At 42.6% G+C, this 26,441-nt stretch overlaps 1 protein-coding gene across 1 annotated transcript in view; it reads right to left on the bottom strand.

Annotated features, from left to right (window-relative positions):
* LOC118386316 (zinc finger protein 385B-like) overlaps positions 1–26,441 on the bottom strand; it is a 179,146-nt gene that overhangs the window by 18,986 nt on the left and 133,719 nt on the right. Inside the window, 1 exon segment of the mRNA XM_035773977.2 lies at positions 13,059–13,169. Within this exon segment, the coding sequence (XP_035629870.2) occupies positions 13,059–13,169 (111 nt within the window).

The raw sequence follows: 26,441 nt of genomic DNA, 5'->3' as shown, positions 1-26,441 counted from the left end.
AATTTATAGAGACATTTAAAGCTGGAGGGCCAAGTGCCAGTCTTGTGAATGGAGTTGGACAAATGCTCTTTAATTACACTCTCTGTATCCCTCTCTCTTTCTTTCTCTGTTTCTCCCTCTCTGCCTCTCTCTCGCTCTCTGTCTCTGTCTCTCTCTCTCTCTCTTTCTCTCTATATCTTTCAGGAGCAAGCATTCTTGTGACACTCTCCTGTACTGCAGTGCGTACAGTACGTGCATGAGTGTGCATGCACATATGTAGCTGAATCACTGAGATGAATCAGACAATTATGCTCTATACATGGTCTGTGTTTTCACGCAAGCTGTCACAACTAGTTCCTTAGTCTCTAAGTTCACCACAGTCACAGTCACAGTCTCAGCGCATGCAAACTCACCCTGGTGCCCTGGCTCCTTCCCAAAAGCTTTCATTGTAGATACTGTAAAATTAGACCTTGCAGATGGCATTCTCATGGTGGAAATCTCACGGAATCTAAACACGCATTGGTTTAGACTGTTACTGGTTGACTAATTAAATATAAAATCAAACTAAATAGACTAGATAAAAGTTCATTTAAAAAAGAATGTGCCATGATTTCTATGTTTATAGGAAATACTATTGCAGTGTGTTATGGTATTATAGCTGTTTTCCTTTCCACTCTTAGTGAGGCCACTTGAGAAGGCCGGCAGAAGTGTTTTGTGTGGTGTTGTGGCCTCGTTAACTGGAACCTTTAATAGCAGCTCATCTGGAAATAGCATTATCATGAGAGCTCAAGTGAATATTCATTACACATGACAAATAAACTTGAAACTTGGATACTGGTTGAATAAATAAAACTGCCACGATTTCTACAAATTCTCTTTGTGGTGATATATTTTTGGTGTGTTTGTTTTATTCCCACTCCTGTTGAGGCTAATTGAGGGGCAGATGTGTTGTGGCCTAGTTAACATGGAGAGTTTTGTTTTAAAGACAGGGTTAATCTGAAATGGCCTGACCTTTGGGTCTTCTTCTAATCTACTATGTTTCTCCAGAAAACAAAGATCATCCTATTAAGTGTTAAGAAAACGCCACTATATTAATCATAGCTGATTAAAACCCTATGGAAAAACCTCATTCATTTTTTACATGTGATCACGTGAATTGTTCCAAAAAAATGTTTTATGTGATCACTTAATCTTATGTGAAGTTACATGGAACTACACGTGATAGCATGGAACTACACATGTGATAGCATGGAACTACACGTGAAGTGTTTGAAAGCATGTTTCACATGAGTATAGAAGTAGTTTAGCTCGTCTGGTAGCCTCGTGTCACTGGGCAGCTTTCGGCTGTGCATCCCATTGTAGTCTGTAATGGTTTGCAAGCCCTGCCACATCCTACGAGCGTCAGAGCCGGTATAGTACAATTCGATCTTAGTCCTGTATTGATGCTTTGCCTGTTTGATCGTTCGTCGGAGAGCATATTGGGATTTCTTATAAGCTTCCGGGTTAGAGTCCCGCTCCTTGAAAGCAGCAGCTCTAGTCTTTAGCTCAGTGAGGATGTTGCCTGTAATCAATGGCTTCTGGTTGGGGTATGTATGTAGGGTCACTGTGGGGACGACATCATCGAAGCACTTATTGATGAAGCCAATGACTGATGTGGTGTACTCCTCAATGCCATCGGAGGAATCCCGGAACATATTCCAGTCTGTTCTAGCAAAACAGTCCTGTAGTTTAGCATCTGCTTTGTCTGACCACTTTTTTTTGATCGAGTCACTGGTGCTTCCTGTTTACATTTTAGCTTGTAAGCAGGAATCAAGAGGATAGAATTATGGTCAGATTTGCCAAATGGAGGGCGAGGGAGAGCTTTGTATGCGTCTCTGTGTGTGGAGTAAAGGTTATCCAGAGTTTTTTTCTCTCTGGTTCCACATTTAACATGCTGATAGAAATTTGGTAAGACCGATTTATGTTTCCCTGCATTAAAGTCCCCGGCCACTAGGAGCTCCGCTTTTGGGTGAGCATTTTCCTGTTTGCTTATGGTGGAATACAGCTCATTGAGTGCGGTCTTAGTGCCAGCCTCAGTGTGTGGTGGTATGTAGACAGCTACGAAAAATTCTGATTAAAACTCTCTTGGTAGATAGTGTGGTCTACAGCTTATCATGAGATACTCTACATCAGGCGAGCGAAACCTTGAGACTTCCTTAAATATCGTGCAACAGCTGTTATTTACAAAAATACATAGTCCGCCGCCCCTTGTCTTACCAGACGCCACTGTTCTATCCTGCCGATACAGCGTATAACCAGCCAGCTGTATGTTGATAATGTCATCGTTCAACCACGACTCCGTGAAGCATAAGATATTACAGTTTAAAATATTCCTTTGGTAGTTTAATCTTCCTCGTAGATCATCGATTTTATTTTCCAACGATTGCAAGTTTGCTAGCAGAATGGAGGGCAGTGGGGGTTAATTCAATTGCCTACGAATTCTCAGAAGGCAGCCCGCCCTCCGGACCCTTTTTCTCCGCATTCTCTTCATGCACATGACGGGGATCTGGGCCTGTTCCTGGCAAAAGCAGTATGTCATTCACGTCGGGCTCATCGGGCTGTTAAAGGAAAAAAAGGATTCTGCCATTCTGTGGTGAGTAATCACAGTTCTGATGTCCAGAAATTATTTTCGGTCATAAGAGACGATAGCAGCAACTTTATGTACAAAATAAGTTGAAAAATTTGTTACGAACAACGCAAAGGAAAAAAAAGAGAAAAAGCTATTGGATAGGAACACGTAAAACATCAGCCTTCTTCTCCAAAAAAAGACCATGACTTGAGCACAACTACTTTAAGGGGTGTAGTAGAGCTCCACTTTAATGAAGCCATTGAGGACCTTTCAGTCTTATCTACACTTCTCATACTACAACATCATTAAGCTTTAATGACGAAAGCAGGTTGTGTTTGTGTTTGTATCATATCTGCCATCTCAGGTATGGTTCACATGGAGTTTCCTCCAAACTAGGGAACTTAGCTCAGCTGGATCATATATAGACACATGCGCATGTGCGCACACGGCTTACACACAAACATGTGCTTGCGGAGCACACCACACACACACACACACACACACACACACACACACACACACACACACACACACACACACACACACACACACACACACACACACACACACACACACACACACACACACACATGCGTGTGAGAACCCCCCACACACACATAGACACAGCCACTGAGTGTTGACACCACAGCTAACCTGAAATGACATGGCTTCTGAGGAAAAAGCTTGCTTCCTCACAGTGCCTGCTGGCTTTGCTTTCATCTGAATGAGATGTCTCTCTCTTCAATTGAACGCAAAATGGTTGAGGATAGAGCCTGCAGCCCTCCGAGCTGTATCAATCCAATATTGGCCTGACTTCAAACATACAGGGCAGATGATATTCTCTCTCTCTCTCTCTCTCTCTCTCTCTCTCTCTCTCTCTCTCTCTCTCTCACTCTCTCACTCTCTCCTCTCTCTCTCTCTCTCTCTCTCTCTCTCTCTCTCTCTCTCTCTCTCTCTCTCTCTCTCTCGACATTCTTCAACAATGAGTTAAAAAGCTGATGGTTTAATAAATAACAGTGGAAGGGGATAGGCATTGGAGCAATATACTGGTGAATGTCGTGAGAGTTATTTCATCAAGATCTTTGAGAATGATTGCAGTTGGTATGTCTGGTAGCCATCTGTGAACGTTTTTTTATATTGCAAAAGAGCACATTGAAAAGCTCTTTTTCACAGTGGGAAGAAACTGAGATTAAGTTTTAATTTAAAAAACACATTTTATGGACCTGTTAGTTTGCCTGTGGGTTTAGCCTGAAGCATGATTCATGCATTATAAATAGAGACATTTTTTTTATTGAGGCTGCACTTAAACCACTGCTGGACAGGCATTAATCAGAAGCCTTTAACTTCTTATGGCTGCAGGGGCAGTATTGAGTAGCTTGGATGAAAGGTGCCCAGACGTGCCCAGAGTAAACGGCCTGCTCCTCAGTCGCAGTTGCTAATATATGCATATTATTATTAGTATTGGATAGAAAACACTCTGAAGTTTATAAAACTGTTTGAATGATGTCTATGAGTATAACATAACTCATATGGCAGGCAAAAAACCTGAGAAGAAATCCAAACAGGAAGTGGGAAATCTGAGTTTGGTCGATTTTCAATCCAGCCCCTATTGAATACACAGTGGGATATTGGTTATGTTGCACTTCCTAAGGCATCCAATAGATGTCAACTGTCTTTAGAAACTTGAATGAGGCTTCTACTGTGATGTTGGGCCAGATGAGAGCTCTTTGAGTCAGTAGTCTGGCAGAGAGCCAGGTCCTGGTCACGTGCATTTCACATGATAGCGACCTGCGTTCCATGGCTTTTCTACAGACAAACGAATTCTCCGGGTGGAACGTTATTGAAGATTTATGATAAAAACATCCTAAAGATTGATTCTATACTTAGTTTGAAATGTTGCTACGACCTGTAATATAACTTTTTGAAGTTTTCGTCCGAAGTTCGGCTGGACCTGCACGATCGTTTGGATTTGTGTACTAAACGCCCTAACAAAAGTAGCTACTTGGACATAGATAATGGACATTATCAAACTAAATCAAACATTTAATGTGGAACTGGGATTCCTGGGAGTGCATTCTGATGAAGATCATCAAAGGTAAGGGAATATTTATAATGTTATTTCTGATTTCTGTTGACTCCAACATGGCAGATTTTTTTTTTCTGAACGCCGTCTCAGATTATTGCATGGTTTGCTTTTTCCGTAAAGTTTTTTTGAAATCTGACACAGCGGTTGCATTAAGGAGAGGTATATTTCCATGTCTAACAATTGTATTTATCGACATTTATAATGACTATTTCTGTAAAATGATGTGGCTCACTGCAATATCTTATTAGGTGTGCGTTTCTTTTTCTTCTAGATCGCTCTCTGCAATATCACCAGATGTTTTTGGAACTAGTGAAGGTAACGCGCCAATGTATACTGAGATTTATTTATATAAATATGAACTTTATCAAACAAAACATATATGTATTGTGTAACATGAAGTCCTATGAGTGTCATCTGATGAAGATCATCAAAGGTTAGTGATTCATTTTATCTCTATTTGTGCTTTTTGTGACTCCTCTCTTTGGCTGGAAAAATGGCTGAATTTTTCTGTGAGTTGGTCGTGACCTAACATAATTGTTTCTGGTGCTTTTGCTGTAAAGCCTATTTGAAATCGGACACTGTGGTGGGATTAACAACAAGATTACATTTAAAACGGTATAAAATACGGTATAAGGAATTTTAATGATGAGATTTCTGTTGTTTTGAATTTGGCGCCCTGCACTTTCACTGGCTGTTGTCATATCGATCACGTTAATGGGATTTCAGCCCTAAGAAGTTTTAACTAATATGATTAATCTCTAAGGTTTTGTCCCAAATGGCACCCTATTCCCTATAAAGATTACTACTTTTGACCAGGGCCCTATGGTAGTTGGTGCACTATGTGGGGAATAGGGTGCCATTTGGGACACAGTCTAAACTGCTGGCTGTTAAAAGGTTCTGATTGAGGATGTTAAGTAACACAGACGTTGACTTGAATGCTCTTTCACAGTCAATATATAAGGGCCAACCATGCTGGTATGGAAATGCAATAAAAACAATTTTGAGTCGTGTACTCCGGGTCAAAAAAATTGCTTAAATGGTAGCAACTTGCAAGACTCTGTAAATTAGAATGGCATTCCACTTAAAGCCTATCCAACATCAGAGAGATAGCTACCACATTGTAAACGTTGTGCAATTTACCCTTATCACAAAGGCGATAATGTATCTTGAATAAATTAGGTTTAAAGAAGGAGGCAATTCTAAATTCCTTTCCATTTAAGCAATAAAAAAAACTGTCAGATTGGTTTACTCTTCATCTTTAATCATGACTTTACTCATATATACTCAGTAGCAGGGATTATGGCATTGTCCACATAAGCAAACATTGCTGTGAGAAATCTTGAGGGCAGCTAAATCTATTATTAGGTTGTTAGTCACATCCTCAGGAGAAGGTGATCGGTTATCTAGTGAGCTCATTTTATTTGCAGTGCGGTGTGCTTACCTTGCTTACAGTGCTGTCACCTAGCTACAGGCCTTCCGGTATACAGTATTGTATATTTAACAGCTGTTCACTCATTCCATTTGTATGTCTGTGTCCCAAGTGGCACTCTATTCACTATATAATGCACTACTTTTGACACGGCCCATTCAAAAGTAGTACACTGTAGGAAGTAAAGTGCCATTTGGGACACCGACTATTGCTCCTCCTGAGCGGCAGACAAAGCCTCTATAAGAAATTGTTCAGCACTTGAAACTTCATTAGAATCTCATTAAGCGAGTGCTAAGATCGACAGGCGTCCCCTCCCTCCCTCCCCTCCTCTCCACTCTCTCATCTGACTCCTGAATTGGATGGCACAGAGCAGCTACAGCAGTCTTCAGTTTTACATTCACAGCAGCAGCAGGATGGGGACGGGGATGGAAAGGCATCAGTGCTTTAATGAGCCCTGTCTGGACACACCACGTAATTTCAACCAGGAAATGTAGTTAACATTTAGTTGAGACGTTGATCAATGAGATTTCAACCTTTATTCACCCAATCAAAAACACAACAGCAAGAAGTGTTATCACTGCACTTTGAACCATTTAAAAGCACAACAAAGTTAAAATGGAAATACAATGTCAGATATTTTGTATTTATACAACAACTTAATGTGTTATCACCGTGTTTCACCTAATAACACAACCAAATGACCAAAATTGCAGTTGAAATTAGATTAAAAGTACGTAGTGTAAGGGATCAATGCTGTTTTAGATTCTGCACATTATTATAGCAATTGTGAAATCGCCACAGACATTTGACCTTTGCATGCTAACATAGATTTAACCAGTTTGGGCCCAGTGGGATGTCTTTCCTGCACTGCATTAACAACAAGGCAGACAAGCACCAGAGTGACAGTGCTAAGAGGGCATATTGCTCAAAGTAAAATACATTATGAGTAATCATGTTTCCTTTAAGCCACTTAGTTTTTTCTAATCCAAGTGATTTCTAATCCAAGTGAGTGTCACAAATGGCAACATTTTCCATTTATAGTATACTATTTTCGACCAGGGCCCATAGGAATAGGGTGCCATTAGCGAGACAGTCCAGGCTTACTTAAAGCACTTTCTATTTCCTCCAGTGTGTGATGACGTATATCTCCTGGAGTACTGGGCCGCAAAAATCCTTTCTGTGTGTTATGACCAACAAAAGAATAGCAAGAACAGGTCTGCTGTGCATTTATACAGTATAGAGAGTTGTGTGAGTTTGACAGAAGATGAAGGAATGTAATATCAAATGTGTCAGGGTTGGTGACACAGGGCCAAATCTCTCTGACACTTCAACAGGGCCGTCTCTTCATGTTAAGGGGGTGGTGAGGTGCTTCAGAGTGACTTTGATAGTCTTTAGACAATGGCACCCGTTTCCCTATATAGTGCCCTACTTTTGACCAGGGCCTATAGAGCGCATAGGGCTCTGGTCAAAGGTAGTGCACTGTGTATGGAATAGGGTGCCATTTGGGATGCAACTGTGACAGTCTCCAAACAGAGAGGAGAGGAAGGAGACTGGTAGAGACAGAGAGGAGACTGGTAGAGACAGGCCTTTCTCCCTGCATGGATCACAATACGGAGGATACATGCAACCAGGATTAGCATCAAAAACATTTGTTAGCAGCAACTTCTTTGATATTTCAGGCTTCACCCCCCATGAACTCTTCCGGACAGAGAGAGAGCAGATAGAGAGAGAGAGGCAGACTGACAGAGAGAGATGGTTTGCTTCTCTTGAAAGCATTCTTTAATACTTATCTTGAGAACAGAACGCTTTACGTTATCATGACAAATTAAATATTTTTTTCCTCTCTTCCTTGGTACTGGGAAAGAAATTAAGTAGAAGTGGCCACAACTTTAATCTCCCACAGTCATCTCTGTTGGAAAAGGAGAGTTTCACAGTCGATAACAATCAAGCAATTACACCCAGCTGGGGACAACAACGGGAGGGAGAGGAAGAACACCTTGAGTCCCTCTAGCAATGTGAGTATGTCTAGTTAGAGTATGTGTTTCTCAAACATCCAGGAGCTTTCAGTGCTTTAGGGATCGTGATGGAAAGAACATGGCAACAATTGTTCCTGTTTGCTTACAATCTAGATCTAGAACACAACAGAAGATAAACAACAAACCCTGGTGATAAAAAGCTGAGTCTGAAATGGTACTCTATTCCAGTGCACTACTTTTGTCCAGAGCCCTATGGGCCCTGGTCAAAAGTAGTGTACTTTGTAGGGGATAGGGTGCCATTGGAGAAATCTTTCCTCAATTACTCCTCACAGTAGGACCCCTATATCAGACTGGGCTCTCTGCCAACCCAACATAATTTATCTCCTATTATAATGCCTTAATCAAGGCCAGCAGAGAGAGAACAACACAGCAACACAGGAAGTAATTACCACTTCCTTATGGAAGAAAACAGACCACAATAGACTGGCCACACAGTTGGTAATCTCAGCACCCAGAACCATATCTCCTTTGGTCTGGACAGTTAGTATATTACAATGTTTCGTCTGTCACAAAAGGCCAGCAGAGAGAGAATAACACAGCAATACAGGAAGTAATTACCACTTCCTTATGGGGAGAACAGACCACAATAGACTGGCCACACAGTTGGTTATCTCAGCACCCAGAACCATATCTCCATTGGTCTGGATAGTTAGTATATTATAATGTTTCTTCTGTCACCAAATACTACAAAGTAGTCCACCTGTACAATTTGGTCTCCAAAACTTTCCCTATTGGGTACTACAGAGTAAATATTGTATTCTTTCTAACAAAGATATCTACATACATGTGACTCTTTTTAGGAAACTAGGCATATGTCGCATGTCACTACTTCACAGGAGTAGCATTTGAACGTAAACTTTTTATTTATCGAAATGTGTTTTTTAGCAGAAATGCCTTCTGGAACATGTGAACTTTCATATGCCTTAATAACAAACTTGTATTCCATCTGTAAATACGAATACAATTGTTAAACTACGAGCCTAGTTGGTTTAGCCACAGAAAAAGACAGGAACCTTCCGGCTAGACATGATTGGCTGACATAATGGATGGACTGGACAAGCAGAAAGATGAGTTTGGATTGGTCTGCCATGTAGCACGCTTCTGTCTAAAACATGAGCTGGTCAGTATGTGTAGGTAATCCTTTCTAACCCAGCTTTTTTAAAAGATATCACGTAGAAGAACTGCAAAAGTGTTGCTCTCCACTTTCTGGATGACTGAGTTTTGAAATCAGTGGAATGCCAGGTGGAATTAGAGTATGATAGCTAAGGATATGGAGAAAATTATTGTGTTTGATTGCAAATTTGCAGAGGGAGTCTAAAAGAAAACACACAGAAGGCTGTTGTATAAAACACTTGTTTCCGGATTACATCTTCAAATTAAGGGCAACCATGGCATCTGTGACAGAGACGGAGACGTATCCATCATGTATACGGATAAGATAGTCAAGCTAGCTACATTTTCAGATATTATGCGTTTCTAATTTTGTCAGAAATTCATTTTTCATTTCAAGTTAAAGCGTACTGTTAGCTAGCTAGCTAATGACAGCTGGCTGGCTCGCTAGCTAACGCTACGTGTATGATCTGTGTAGTAATATTATTCGTATCTCAGAGCCATTTGCATTGCTGGTTATAGTCTAGCTAACATTGAACCTGGGTGGTTAGCTACTTGCAGATTCACGCAGGGTAGTAATGTTATGAGTTGGGATTATGGTTCATTGTTTAGCTAGCCAGTTATATGTCTAAACAAAATACTACACTGTGCAAGTAAACATTTCACTACACCTTCTGTATCCTGTGCATGTGACAAATCAACTTTTATTTGATATAGTATGTGTTTACCAGAGATGGTAATGTGAAGAACATGACCTGCACCAAAGTCAAATTAGGATATAACGTTAGGTCAACGAGACAGTGTCCAAGTTCTAAAATTCTCTGGTAGAAGCTTTAATTTTGTCATAGTCACAACCGGAAGCTATTTCCGGTAGTTGGCTCGCCTTCAAATCAAATCAAATGTTTATTTGTCACATACACATGTTTAGCAGATGTTAATGCGAAATGCTTGTGTTTCTAGCTCGAACAGTGCAGTAATATCATATAAGTAATATCTAACAATTTCACAATACACACAAATCTAAAGTGAACGAATGGAATTAAGAATATATAAATATTTGGGCGAGCTATATCAGAGCGGCATAGACTAAGATACAGTAGAATAGGATAGAATACAGTGTATACATATGAGATGAGTAATGCAAAATATGTAAACATTTTTAAAGTGACTTGTGTTCCAATATTAAAGTGGCCAGTGATTTCAAGTTTATGTATATAGGGCAGCAGTCTCTAATGTGCTAGTGATGGCTATTTAACAGCCTGATAGCCTTGAGATAGAAGCCTTTAGATAGAAGTCTCTTGGTCCCAGCTTTGATGCACCTGTACTGGCCTCGCCTTCTGGATGAGAGCGGGGTGAACAGGCAGTGGCTCGGGTGGTTGTTGTCCTTGATGATCTTTTGGGCCATCCTGTGACATCGGGTGCTGCAGGTGTACTGGAGGGAAGGGAGTTTGCCCCCGGTGATGCGTTGGGCAGACCGCACCACACTCTAAAGAGCCCTGCGGTTGTGGTGATAAAAGTTTGTGAGGGTTTTAGGGGCCAAGTCAAATTTCTTCAGCCTCCTGAGGTTGAAGAGGCACTGTTGCACCTTCTTCACCACACTGTCTGTGTGGATGGACCATTTCAGTTTGTCCATGATGTGTACACCGAGGAACTTAAAACCTTCCACCTTCTCCACTACTGTCCCGTCAATGTGGATAGGGGGGTGCTCCCTCTCCTGTTTCCTGAAGTCCACTATCAGCTCTTTTGTTTTGTTGACGTTGGGTGAGAGGTTATTTTCCTGTCACCACACTCCCAGGGCCACGCAGTCATGGGTGAACATCCTTGTGGGGCCCCAGTGTTGAGGATCAGCAAAGTTGTTTCCTACCTTCACCACCTGGGGGTGGTTGCACAGGGCAGGGTTCAGACCCAGGGCCTCAAGCTTAATGATGAGCTTGGAGGGTACTATGGTGTTGAATGCTGAGCTATAGTCAATGAACAGCATTATTACATAGGTATTCCTCTTGTCCAAATTGGATAGGGCAGTGTGCAGTGCGATGGCGATTCCATCGTCTGTGGATCTATTGGGGCGGTAAGCAAATTGAAGTGGGTCTAGGGTGTCGGGTAAGGTAGAGGTGATATTATCCTTGACTAGTCTCTTGTGAGTTTCTGTAATAATGAAGACAAATGAGCGAAAGTAAAGACGTTGTCAGCTATATGATATGGTCATTATTTGAACTGGCTAGCCAGCTAACTTAATATGAACTAGCTAGCTAACAAGCTCGAAATGTACCAAAACATTGTTTAGAAAGTTTATTTTAGTTGCCTGGGTTGTTAGATTGACGGGTGGATTTATAGGTGTTAAAATACACCAGTTATGCTATTTTGGACCATCAGGCTGCTGATGTCATGCAGCCTGAAGTTTTTGTGTTTATACTTTTTCATAACGACAAGTTTGATGTCGGACGACAATAGAATGTTCATGATGCGACAACTGTCAATAAACCAGCCTTTAGTCCTGAAATCTTTGGTAGTTTAGTACATGGCCTCACATGTGAATCCTTAAAGAGATGGGTGAGGATAAGGCTTAAGAGGGTGTGAACAATGCTGAATGGGTGTAGACAAAGAGGAACTCTCCAGTAGGTTTACCAAAACATTCAAGGGTCATTTTCTCAAAGGAGAGGTTACAAATGTATCAACTTTCAAAACAGAATTACTTTCCCATTGTTCCTCAACTGTAGTGTATGATATGCCATTTTCTGGCTCTGTCTCTACTTTTATCAAATGTAAAATTGCTATTTTGCTTCATAAGACCGAACCCGTAACATATTTCAGGATGTTGTGTGACCCTGGAAAAAAAATCAGAATTCTTGTAAACATTACAGTTTTGAAAACATAGTTTGTCACAAAAAAGTGGTCTCTTGGCACAACTTACCCAGTCGCTTGCAACCGACTGGCCTCTTCCTATGGACTACCACAGAGTACAACAGCCTGACCACTTCCTATGGACTACCACAGAGTACAACAGTCTGACCACTTCCTATAGACTACCACAGAGTACAACAGTCTGACCACTTCCTATGGACTACCACATAGTACAACAGTCTGACCACTTCCTATGGACTACCACATAGTACAACAGTCTGGCCACTTCATATGGACTACCACATAGTACAACAGTCTGGCCACTTCATATGGACTACCACAAAGTACAACAGTCTGGTCACAGTAGGCCATACTGTGGTATATTGTGTCTAAATCTATCCACCTGCCCAGTACTAGTCTGGTCTGCACTACAAAACAACCACAAACCATTTTGTACACAATGCATCACCGACTATGTTTGAAACACTCTCAGGATTGGCCATTGATTGGTTGAAATGGGAACAAAGGCTCCTAAGAACATTTCAGGCACGTCTGTTATTCTACACTACAGCATGTGGATTGATTGGCTATTGAAACGAATAATGGGTAGTAAACATATTGTAAACAAATATGATGTCCTCTTCTCTTGACCCAAAGGATTCACAGCACAGAGAGCATCATATTAGTTTATTTATTATCCCAAATCTCAGAGATACAATATGTCTGACGTAATTAGGCTTATGTACGTTTATCTAAGATGTCTGTTTCATGGGTTTGATCCTGTTTTAATGTAATATTATTTTCTTAAGGATTTTTACTACGGAACTTTCTCCTCAATGTAGTAGTCAGTAACAATAGTATACCAGTAGGTGTCTTCCAGAAAAGTGTGGCAACCAAAGACACACTGTATACACACTTTACCATGCTGTTTTTCTTCGAGAGAGTGTCTTGTAACGTTACTGTACTTACATCTGAGTTGAAGCGGAGTTGACAGATGTTACAGGAAATCACTTGTTTTTTCTTCGGAGGGATGGAGACTCCAAATGTGTGGTTTATTACAGCTTTCTGGACGGGGTCCATCTGGAAGACAAGAAGACAGGAGAGTAATGTTTAAGTATTGCACGGGTTCTGGAGAGATAGAGAGACAGACGTAGAGAGAGGGAGGGAGAGAGAGAGAGACGAGAGAGAGAGAGAGAGAGAGAGAGAGAGAGAGAGAGAGAGAGAGAGAGAGAGAGACGGAGAGAGAGAGAGAGAGAGAGAGAGAGAGAGAGAGACGGAGAGAGAGAGAGAGAGAGAGAGAGAGAGAGAGAGGCGCGGGCACTAGAAAAGTCTGCAGCACCCGGCCTCCCCCTGCTAGAATCCGAAGTCAAATGTCTGCTGTTTGCTGATGATCTGGTGCTTCTGTCACCAACCAAGGAGGGCCTACAGCAGCACCTAGATCTTATGCACAGATTCTGTCAGACCTGGGCCCTGACAGTAAATCTCAGTAAGACCAAAATAATGGTGTTCCAAAAAAGGTCCAGTCACCAGGACCACAAATACAAATTCCATCTTGACACTGTTGCCCTAGAGCACACAAAAAACTATACATACCTTGGCCTAAACATCAGCGCCACAGGTAACTTCCACAAAGGTGTGAACGATCTGAGAGACAAGGCAAGAAGGGCATTCTATGCCATCAAAAGAAACATAAATTTCAACATACCAATTAGGATTTGGCTAAAAATACTTGAATCAGTCATAGAGCCCATTGCCCTTTATGGTTGTGAGGTCTGGGGTCCGCTCACCAACCAAGACTTCACAAAATGGGACAAACACCAAATTGAGACTCTGCACGCAGAATTCTGCAAAAATATCCTCCGTGTACAACGTAAAACACCAAATAATGCATGCAGAGCAGAATTAGGCCGATACCCACTAATTATCAAAATCCAGAAAAGAGCCATTAAATTCTACAACCACCTAAAAGGAAGCGATTCACAAACCTTCCATAACAAAGCCATCACAAACAGAGAGATGAACCTGGAGAAGAGTCCCCTAAGCAAGCTGGTCCTGGGGCTCTGTTCACAAACACAAACACACCCTACAGAGCCCCAGGACAACAGCACAATTAGACCCAACCAAAAAAAAATGAGAAAACAAAAAGATAATTACTTAACACATTGGAAAGAATTAACAAAAAAACAGAGCAAACTAGAATGCTATTTGGCCCTACACAGAGAGTACACAGCGGCAGAATACCTGACCACTGTGACTGACCCAAAATTAAGGAAAGCTTTGACTATGTACAGACTCAGTGAGCATAGCCTTGCTATTGAGAAAGGCCGCCGTAGGCAGACATGGCTCTCAAGAGAAGACAGGCTATGTGCTCACTGCCCACAAAATGAGGTGGAAACTGAGCTGCACTTCCTAACCTCCTGCCCAATGTATGACCATATTAGAGAGACATATTTCCCCAGATCACACAGATCCACAAAGAATTCGAAAACATATCCAATTTTGAAAAACTCCCATATCTACTGGGCGAAATTCCACAGTGTGCCATCACAGCAGCAAGATTTGTGACCTGTTGCCACGAGAAAAGGGCAACCAGTGAAGAACAAACACCATTGTAAATACAACCCATATTTATGCTTATTTATTTTATCTTGTGTCCTTTAATTATTTGTACATTGTGTATATATATATATATATATATATATATATATATATATATATATATATATATATATATAATATGACATTTGTAATGTCTTTACTGTTTTGAAACTGTTGTATGTGTAATGTTTACTGTTCATTTTTGTTGTTTTTCACTTTATATATTCACTTTGTATGTTGTCTACCTCACTTGCTTTGGCAATGTTAACACATGTTTCCCATGCCAATAAAGCCCTTGAATTGAATTGAATTGAATTGAATTGAGAGAGAGAGAGAGAGAGAGAGAGAGAGAGAGAGAGAGAGAAAGAGGAGAGAGAGAAAGAAGAGAGAGAGAGAGAGAGAAAGAGGAGAGAGTGGGAGAGAGATCTCCCTTCCATCTACTGTAATACATTAGGTGGTTCCCACAGCCAAGCGGCAAACCAGGGTCAGTGGAGAGCAGAATGGGTAGATAGTGAACACCTTAAAGGGGGACAGATGGTAGCCTGGTAGTGTTCACTACCCGGTGACGCTCATCTCCAGAGATAGGTGTTAAAGACATATTAGATACTCAGACTGGTAAAAGAACAAAGGGTAATACTTTACTTAAAGCATGCGTGTATAATTAACTATGACAAACGATAAACTGTGAGAACAAAGCACATGCACTCCAGGATCATGGAAATGGAAGATGAATCACCTCCATTGATTTGCTTGTGCGTATAAGAGCTTTCTCTTGTAGTTACACAAACACATTGAAACTGAAAGAAAAACCACTTGGGCCTTCTTTGTGAATGAACCCTCTGTTAATAAGTGGACTGTATGTGTTAAAAGGCCCTTTGAAAGTGCTTTTCACACTGCATGTTCTTCGCCCAGGGCTATCCTTAACGCTGGGTTAAAACTACCCCTCCTTTCGCTCAGGCATTCACTAACCCTGGGCAGTGTGCAGTGTGAACGTGACTATTCTAATAATACATGAGAGAACATAGCTCGTTTCTCTGTAGCTCAGAGAACACCAGGTAAGATAACATACCATCTTATGGGCTGTGCTAAAAAATAAATGTGAAAGTTTTGACCACCAAGACATTCCTAGAGTAGTCTTCAATGGTATTCATTCATAGTTCTTCATAACTGCTGCTGTCAGACAAACATCCTACAGTACATAGAAAATAACAACAAGCTTCCGACACCTCGACCTGCGCCTGATCCCCACTACCAAATCACATGGAGACTGAACGAAGGCCACATTACATATTTGATGCTCTCTCTCCTACCTATTGCCAGCTAACATGCAGTAGAATAATAACATATTAGGACACATTACATATTTGATTTGATCTCTCCTACCTATTGCCATCTCACATAGAATCATGAGATCAGGACTCCACAGAAGAGAGAACAAATACAAAAATACAGTATATCGAGAGGCAAGTTGTTCTTGGCCAGAGAATCAATTAACGTTATCCTAACATTCTATGTGTGCCATTAGTTATTCTACCATTCTATGTATGCCATTAGTTATCCTACCATTCTATGTATGCCATTAGTTAGTTATCCTACCATTTTATGTGTGCCATTAGTTATTCTACCATTCTATGTATGCCATTAGTTATCCTACCATTCTATGTATGCCATTAGTTAGTTATCCTACCATTCTATGTATGCCATTAGTTAGTTATCCTACCATTCTATGTATGCCATTAGTTAGTTATCCTACCATTCTATGTATGCCATTAGTTAATTATCCTACCATTTTATGTGTGCCATTAGTTATTCTACCATTCTATGTATGCCATTAGTTATCCTACCATTCTATGTGTGCCATTAGTTATCCTACCATTCTATGTGTGCCATTAGTTAGTTATCCTACCATTCTATGTGTGCCATTAGTTATTCTACCATTCTATCTATGCCATTAGTTAGTTATCCTACCATTCTATGTGTGCCATTAGTTATCCTACCATTCTATGTGTGCCATTAGTTAGTTATCCTACCATTCTATGTGTGCCATTAGTTATCCTACCATTCTATGTGTGCCATTAGTTATTCTACCATTCTATCTATGCCATTAGTTAGTTATAAATCCTGTTGAGGATAGGGGGCAGTATTTTCACTTTGGATGAATTGCATGACCATAGTGAACTGCATCCTACTCTGTACTAGATTTCTAATATATGCATATTATTATTAATATTGGATAGAAAACTCTGAAGTTTCTAAAACTGTTTGAATTATGTCTGTGAGTATAACAGAACTCATAGGGCAGGCAAACAGGAAGTGAAATTCTGAATATATGTCTAATTTCAAGTCATCGCCTATTCACTTCCAAATAAGATATGGATCTGGTAGCACTTCCTACACCTTCCACTAGATGTCCTCATTCAGTAGAACGTGGAATGGAGCTTCTGGTGTGAACTTTGACCGATTTTCAAAAGGTTAGTGATTAATTTTATCTCTAATCCTGCTTTTGTGACTCTTTGGCTGGGAAAAATGTCTGTTTTTTATTTTATTTGGTGGTGGTCTAACGTAAATATATGTTGTGTTTTCGCTGTAAAACATTTAAAAAATCAGACATGATGGGTAGATGAACATTATGTTTATCATTCATTTGCTGTATTGGACTTGTTAATGTGTGAAAGTTAAATATTTCTAAAGAATATTTTTGAATTCCCCACGCCACCTTTTCAGCTGAATGGGGGAGGGGAGTTCCCCTAGGGGCCATAACATTAACCTACCATTTTATGTATGCCATTAGTTAGTTATCCTACCATTCTATGTGTATTAGTTATTATTAGTTATTCTATTAGTTATTCTACCATTCTATGTGTGCCATTAGTTATTCTACCATTCTATGTGTGCCATTAGTTATTCTACCATTCTATGTGTGCCATTAGTTATTCTACCATTTTATGTGTGCCATTAGTTATTCTACCATTTTATGTGTGCCATTAGTTATTCTACCATTCTATGTGTGCCATTAGTTATTCTACCATTATATGTGTGCCATTAGTTATTCTACCATTCTATGTATGCCATTAGTTATTGTTACGTTTAAAGATGATCGCCTACCATGCTGCACCTTGGTCTGTTTCATTTTCAAACGAACGTAACAGAAGATCCCACCACAAGAGGACCAAGCAGCGTGGCCAGGAGGAGCAGGGATCCTGGCCTGGGAGAAATGTAAGTGGAGGACGTCATGGACATGGGAGGAGGTTATGGCAGGGGACAATACCCTGCCATGGAAGCAGGCGGAGGCAGCGAAGGAGGACCAACGGCGAGTCCGAAGTTGGCGACCATGAAGGAAGCCCGAGAGGCAGCCCCAAAAAATGTTTGGGGGGGAACACGGCTTGGTCGGCGAAGCCGAGGGGCGAGTTTGAGGGCGAAGAGGAGTATTGGGATAGACTGAGTGAGGAGTATTGTGAGATAGTTGAGGGGAGTGATGAGGTAGAGTGGATGGTTTGGTGTCTGGAGCAAGACAGTCGCTGTGAGGAGCATGGGACCAGTCAGGCACCATGTTTTGCGGAGATACGCAATGTGTCTCCTGTGCGCATCCACAGCCCGGTGCGTTCTGTGCCAACTCCACACACTTGCCGTGCGAAAGTGAGCATCCAGCCAGGACGGGTTGTGCCGGCTCAGCACTCCTGGTCTCCAGTAAGCTTCCTCGGTCCAGGATATCCTGCACCGGCTCTACGCACTGTGTCGCCAGTGCGCCTTCACAGCCCAGTGCGTCCTGCGCCAGCTCCCCGCACTTGCTGGGCTAAAGTGAGCATCCAGCCAGGACGCATTGTGCCAGCTCTACGCTCCAGACCTCCAGTGCATCTCCACAGTCCAGTATATCCTGCGCCGGCTCCACAGTCCAGTACGTCCTGTGCCTCCTCCCCGCACTCACCCTGAGGTGTGTGGCACCAGCCCGATGCCACCTGTACCAGCCCCACACATCAGGCCTCCAGTGCGCCTCCCCAGTCCAGTACGTCCTGTGCCTGCTCCTCGCGCTCGTCCTGAGGTGCGTGTCACCAAGCCTGATACCACCAGTGCCGGCCCCACGCACCAAGCTTCCGGTAAAAGTTCCAGTCCAGAGCTTCCGGCGACAGTTCCCAGTCCAGAGCTTCCGGCGACGTTTCACAGTCTGGAACCTCCAACGACGGTCCACAGACTGGAACATCCTGAGGCGGTCCACAGTCCGGAACCTCCTGAAACAGTCCACTGTCCGGAACCTCCTGAGACAGTCCACAGTCCGGAACCTCCTGAGACGGTCCTGTCCCTGGGGGGTACTGTCACGCCCTGACCTTAGAGATCCTTTTTTATTCTCTATTTTGGTTAGGTCAGGGTGTGACCATGGGTGGGTAGTCTAGTTCTTTCATGTCTATGTTGGCCTGGTATGGTTCCCAATCTGAGGCAGCTGTCTATCGTTGTCTCTGATTGGGGATCATATTTAGACAGCCTTTTCCCACTGGGTTTTTGTGGGATCTTGTCTATGTCTAGTTGCCTGTGAGCACTACATTAGTTTCACGTTTCGTTTTGCGCTTTATTGTTTTCTGTGAGTTTCATCCAATAAACATGTGGACCTCTATGCACGCTGCGTCTTGGTCCATTAATTCAACCAACGATCGTGACAATTAGTTAGTTATCCTGCCATTCTATCTATGCCATTAGTTAGTTATGCTACCATTCTATGTATACAATTAGTTATCGTACCATTCTATCTATGCCATTAGTTAGTTGTCCTACCATTCTATGTATACAATTAGTTATCGTACAATTCTATCTATGCCATTAGTTAGTTACGCTACCATTCTATGTATACAATTAGTTATCGTACAATTCTATCTATGCCATTAGTTAGTTACGCTACCATTCTATGTATACAATTAGTTATCCTACCATTCATTTTAGCTTTTATTAGAAGAGCTCACAGGAACTGTCTAGTCTGGAGAGAGAGAGAGAAAAGGAGGGGGAGAAAGAGAGCACAAAGAGAGAGAGCGTGTTGTGTTGCATGTGCTTTCGTGAGGATCTACAAAAGGTCTGAGCTATATGCCCCCTCTCTGTTCTCTGTCCCTCCATCTATCCAACCCCCCTCTCTATCTCTCTATTGCACACACACACACACACACACACACACACACACACACACACACACACACACACACACACACACACACACACACACACACACACACACACACACACACACACACACACACACACACACACACACACACACACACACACACACACACACACACACACACACACAGTAGTGGTGTCATAATGTTGTTTACCCACACGACCAGAGCCAGCAACCACCAAGCCATCCAATCCAGTAAGACTTTACAAGGCTGCTTGCACTCCAAAATGGCACTCTATTGACAGTGCTACACAGCGCTCTACTTTTGAACAGGGCCCTTAGAGCTAGGGAATCAAATCAAATCAAATTAAAAACAATGAAAATAAAAAAGGAAATATTTACTACACAACCAACATAAGATAAAAAACAAAAGAATGACACAAACTGAACGACTAAAAAGCACCCTAAGGAAAAGGAATAGGGTGCCATTTGGGACGCAGCCTTTACAGGTTATTACAGCCAGGCCAGGTGGATAACAGCCAGTTAGAGGCCACCACCTCTCCTTCCTTTAACTAATAAGAAGGCTTTTAATATCAGGATAAGAGCCAAGGCTTGATGCTGCCCACCCACACCATCCACACACATACAGTTTACAATTTGTTACAATTACTGTAAGCAGCAGCAGCAGCAGCAGCAGCACCTGAGAATCATTTAAGCCTCCAGATCAGAAGACCTTAAAGAGGGCACTTATGCAGTGTACCTATAGTCATTACTCTGACCACTTCATGGTTATGGTAGTGTTATAAGGAGACACAAAGACAAAGGGAATAAAACATCTAAAGTAGGCGGTAATAACATTGTACATGTGATGTGTTATTGACAATATTGTGTATGGTGCTATATTGTTATTGTGTATGGTTCCATACTGTAATTGTGTATGCTATTTGTGTATGTGATCCTTGTTGTGCTTATTGTATTCCTTCCAACTGTGCATTTTCAACCCTACACAAAACAACACAACTAAACACAATGCACCGTACTACACCCCACCAACCCAACAAAACAACTTGAGAAAAATAACTTTAACTGTCATTCAGTGACTGTTAATTAAATTCCAGTGATAAGCAGACAGAGAAAGCTGCAGGGCTAAAGCAGGGACAGCCAGGCTGTCACTGTCCAATTCATTTCAATTACACGTTCCTGTCATATCCTATTCACCTCCTCAATGCAAATCATTCTGGTAAACAAATAAACTGCACAACCTCAACATGTTACTGCTGAGGCAAATATTTATATTAACCTTTATTTATACAGGTCAGTCTTATGGAGATCAAATCTATGTCAAAACGTAATGAAATAAAACAGGTAGAATATAGAGTACTCTAGTGTAGAGTAGATACAGTATGTAATCATAAATAATCCCTTTAGCATGTCGCTACGCCACTCAGTGTCAGAGTTTCGCATGCCTGACTGACAGAGGATGATGTACAGGAGGAATTGAGGCCAGTCTCTCTCTCTCTCTCTCTCTTCTCTCTCTCTCTCTCTCTCTCTCTCTCTCTCTCTCTCTCTCTCTAAGTCTCTCTGTGTCTCTCTCTCTCTCTCTCTCTCTCTCTCTCTCTCTCTCTCTCTCTCTCTCTCTCTCTCTCTCTCTCTCTCTCTCTCTCTCTCTCTCTCTCTCTCTCTCTCTCTCTCTCTCTCTCTCTCTCTCTCTCTCTCTCTCTCTCTCTCTCTCTCTCTCTCTCTCTCTCTCTCTCTCTCTCTCTCTCTCTCTCTCTCTCTCTCTCTCTCTCTCTCTCTCTCTCTCTCTCTCTCTCTCTCTCTCTCTCTCTCTCTCTCTCTCTCTCTCTCTCTCTCTCTCTCTCTCTCTCTCTCTCTCTCTCTCTCTCTCTCTCTCTCTCTCTCTCTCTCTCTCTCTCTCTCTCTCTCTCTCTCTCTCTCTCTCTCTCTCTCTCTCTCTCTCTCTCTCTCTCTCTCTCTCTCATACTCTCTCTAATACTACCAATTACCTACCAGGACCAGTGATGACAGTAATAACATGTTGTCAGACTTAGTGTCAGAACCCACGAGACCACTTGTCCCGTTACAGGATGCATTTGACAATATGATGAATGGGAAACTAAATGCACACTCTAATTCAATCATTGCGGTCTGGCACCTCTCTCACCAAGTGCACATCAGAGGAGGCTGGTGGTAGGAGCTAGAGGACATGCTCATTGTAATGGCTGGAATGGAATTCCTGGAAACTGAGTCAAACGGGGTTTCTATATCTTTGATGTGTTTGATGCCGTTCCATTTATTCCATCCAGCCATTACAATGTGCCTGTCCTCCTATATCTCATCCCACCAGCCCCCACTGGTGCACATGAACAATCAACATTTACAGTGGCTTGCAAAAGTATTCACCCCCCATGGCGTTTTTCCTATTTTTGTAGCATTACAACCTGTAATTTAAATCAAATTTTATTTTGATGTCATGTAATGGACATACACAAAATAGTCCAAATAGATGAAATAAAAAAAATAACTTGTTTCAAAAAATTCAAAAAAATTTAAAATGGAAAAGTGGTGCGTGCATATGTTTTCACCCCCTTTGCTATGAAGCACCTAAATAAGATTTGGTGCAACCAATAACCTTCAGAAGTCACATAATTAGTTAAATAAAGTCCACCTGTGTGCAATCTAAGTGTCACATGATCTCTCACATGATCTCAGCATATATACACCTGTTTTGAAAGGCCCCAGAGTCTGCAACACCACTAAGCAAGTGGCACCACCAAGAGAGCGGCACTATGAATACCAAGGAGCTCTCCGAACAGGTCAGGGACAAAGTTGTGGAGAAGTACAGATCAGGGTTGGGTTGTAAAGAAATATCCAAAACTTTGAACATCCCACGGAGCACCGTTAAATCCATTATTAAAAAATGGAAAGAATATGGCACCACAACAAACCTACCAAGAGTGGGCCATCCACCAAAACTCACGTACCAAGAAAGGAGGGAATTAATCAGAGAGGCAACAAAGAGACCAAAGATAACCCTGAAGGAGCTGCAATGCTCCACAGCGAAGATTGGTGTATCTGTCCATAGGACCACTTTAAGCCATACACTCCATAGAGCTGAGCTTTACTGAAGAGTGGTCAGAAAAAAATAAGCAAACATGTTTGGTGTTCGCCAAAAGGCATGTGGGAGACTCCCCAAACATATTGAAGAAAGTACTCTGGTCAGATGAGACTAAAACTGAGCTTTTTGGCCATCAAGGAAAACACTATGTCTGGTGCAAATCCAACACCTCGCATTACCCCGAGAACACCATCCCCACAGTCAAGCATGGTGGTGGCAACATCATGCTGTGGGGATGTTTTTATCGGCAGGGACTGGGATACTGGTCAGAATTGAAGGAATGATGGATGGAGCTAAATACAGGGAAATTCTTGAGGGAAACCTGTTTCAGTCTTCCAGAGATTTGAGACTGGGACGGAGGTTCACCTTCCAGCAGGACAATGACCCTAAGCATACTGCTAAAGCAACACTCGAGTGGTTTAAGGAGAAACATTTAAATGTCTTGGAATGGCCTAGTCAAAGCCCAGACCTCTGTGGTATGAATTAAAGATTGCAGTACACCAGCGGAACCCATCCAACTTGAAGGAGCTGAAGCAGTATTGCCTTGGAAAATCCCAGTGGCTAGATGTGCCAAGCTTATAGAGACATACCCAAGAGACTTGCAGCTGTAATTGCTGCAAAAGGTGGCTCTACAGTGTATTGAATTTGGGGGGTGAATATTTATGCACGCTCAAGTTTTCTGTTTTTTGTCTTATTTCATGTTTGTTTCACAATAAAAAAATATTTTTCATCTTCAAAGTGGTAGGCATGTTGTGTAAATTAAATGATACAACCCCCCCCCCCAAATCCATTTTAAAACCAGGTTGTAAGGCAGCAAAATAGTCAAAATGCCAAAGGGGTGAAAACTTTCGCAAGCCACTGTACAAGGTAAGAATATATGTTGCTCAGACAAAGGTTATCACCATAGAATTCTAATTACATGGTTATCACAGACTGAAAGCTTAGCTAATAAAAACACTGACATTGCATTTGACTGAAGTTTGCAGACTCCTTTTTCACTATAACATTACTTAATAAACATAAATATTATGTTGCAGTCATTCTTACAGTAGCCTACATTTTGTGTTTCAAGGGTTTTTATATTGAGTGCAGCTGCAGAGAAAAACAAAGACAGATCAATTCACCATCTGTTGGTTTTGTATTCCTGCATGTACCGTGAGTTTCTGACACCTGCAGAGTATTGTGTTGTCTTCACAGGTTTATTGATTCAGAGTACACAATAGTACAGTGACTACAGAACAGAACAGTGATGCTGCAACAATGCAGATATCAGACCTCATACTGTATGTTCCGACACCATACTCCATCCTCCTCAACAAAAGATTCACAGCATGAAAAATACATCTACACTAAACAAAATTCTAACTGCAACCTGCAACAATTTCAAAGATGTTACTGAGTTACCGTTCATATAAAGAAATCAGTCAATTGAATTAGGTACTAATCTATTGATTTCACAGGGCTCCGGGCAGCCGAGCGGAAATGGAGGAAAACTCGCCTCCCTGCGGACCTGGCATCCTTTCACTCCCTCCTCTCTACATTTTCCTCCTCTGTCTCTGCTGCTAAAGCCACTTTCTACCATTCTAAATTCCAAGCATCTGCCTCTAACCCTAGGAAGCTCTTTGCCACCTTCTCCTCCCTCCTGAATCCTCCCCCCCTCCCTCCTCCCTCTCTGCAGATGACTTCGTCAACCATTTTGAAAAGAAGGTCGATGACATCCGATCCTCGTTTGCTAAGTCAAACGACACCGCTGGTTCTGCTCACACTGCCCTACCCTATGCTCTGACCTCTTTCTCCCCTCTCTCTCCAGATGAAATCTCGCGTCTTGTGACGGCCGGCCGCCCAACAACCTGCCCGCTTGACCCTATCCCCTCCTCTCTTCTCCAGACCATTTCCGGAGACCTTCTCCCTTACCTCACCTCGCTCATCAACTCATCCCTGACCGCTGGCTACGTCCCTCCCGTCTTCAAGAGAGCGAGAGTTGCACCCCTTCTGAAAAAACCTACACTCGATCCCTCCGATGTCAACAACTACAGACCTTCTCTCTTTTCTCTCCAAAACTCTTGAGCGTGCCGTCCTTGGCCAGCTCTACCGCTATCTCTCTCAGAATGACCTTCTTGATCCAAATCAGTCAGGTTTCAAGACTAGTCATTCAACTGAGACTGCTCTTCTCTGTATCACGGAGGCGCTCCGCACTGCTAAAGCTAACTCTCTCTCCTCTGCTCTCATCCTTCTAGACCTATCGGCTGCCTTCGATACTGTGAACCATCAGATCCTCCTCTCCACCCTCTCCGAGTTGGGCATCTCCGGCGCGGCCCACGCTTGGTTGCGTCCTACCTGACAGGTCGCTCCTACCAGGTGGCGTGGCGAGAATCTGTCTCCTCACCACGCTCTCTCACCACTGGTGTCCCCCAGGGCTCTGTTCTAGGCCCTCTCTTATTCTCGCTATACACCAAGTCACTTGGCTCTGTCATAACCTCACATGGTCTCTCCTATCATTGCTATGCAGACGACACACAATTAATCTTCTCCTTTCCCCCTTCTGATGACCAGGTGGCGAATCGCATCTCTGCATGTCTGGCAGACATATCAGTGTGGATGACGGATCACCACCTCAAGCTGAACCTCAGCAAGACGGAGCTCCTCTTCCTCCCGGGGAAGGACTGCCCGTTCCATGATCTCGCCATCACGGTTGACAACTCCATTGTGTCCTCCTCCCAGAGCGCTAAGAACCTTGGCGTGATCCTGGACAACACCCTGTCGTTCTCAACTAACATCAAGGCGGTGTCCCGTTCCTGTAGGTTCATGCTCTACAACATCCGCAGAGTACGACCCTGCCTCACACAGGAAGCGGCGCAGGTCCTAATCCAGGCACTTGTCATCTCCCGTCTTGATTACTGCAACTCGCTGTTGGCTGGGCTCCCTGCCTGTGCCATTAAACCCCTACAACTCATCCAGAACGCCGCAGCCCGTCTGGTGTTCAACCTTCCCAAGTTCTCTCACGTCACCCCGCTCCTCCGCTCTCTCCACTGGCTTCCAGTTGAAGCTCGCATCCGCTACAAGACCATGGTGCTCGCCTACGGAGCTGTGAGGGAACGGCACCTCAGTACCTCCAGGCTCTGATCAGGCCCTACACCCAAACAAGGGCACTGCGTTCATCCACCTCTGGCCTGCTCGCCTCCCTACCACTGAGGAAGTACAGTTCCCGCTCAGCCCAGTCAAAACTGTTCGCTGCTCTGGCCCCCAATGGTGGAACAAACTCCCTCACGACGCCAGGACAGCGGAGTCAATCACCACCTTCCGGAGACACCTGAAACCCCACCTCTTCAAGGAATACCTAGGATAGGGTAAGTAAGGGTAAGTAATCCTTCTCACCCCCCTTCTCCCCCAACAAGGGATAAGAGCGTCTGCTAAATGACTTAAATGTAATGTAAATGTACATGACTGAGAATACAGATATGCATCTGTTGGTCACAGATACCTTTAAAAAAAAGTAGGGGCGTGGATCAGAAAACCAGCCAGTATCTGGCGTGAC

The sequence above is a fragment of the Oncorhynchus keta genome, chromosome 7, assembly GCF_023373465.1.
Source record: "Oncorhynchus keta strain PuntledgeMale-10-30-2019 chromosome 7, Oket_V2, whole genome shotgun sequence".
Taxonomy (NCBI): Eukaryota; Metazoa; Chordata; class Actinopteri; order Salmoniformes; family Salmonidae; genus Oncorhynchus; species Oncorhynchus keta.
The sequence above is the reverse complement of the archived record's forward strand: the minus strand, read 5'-3'. Positions and strand labels throughout refer to the sequence as shown.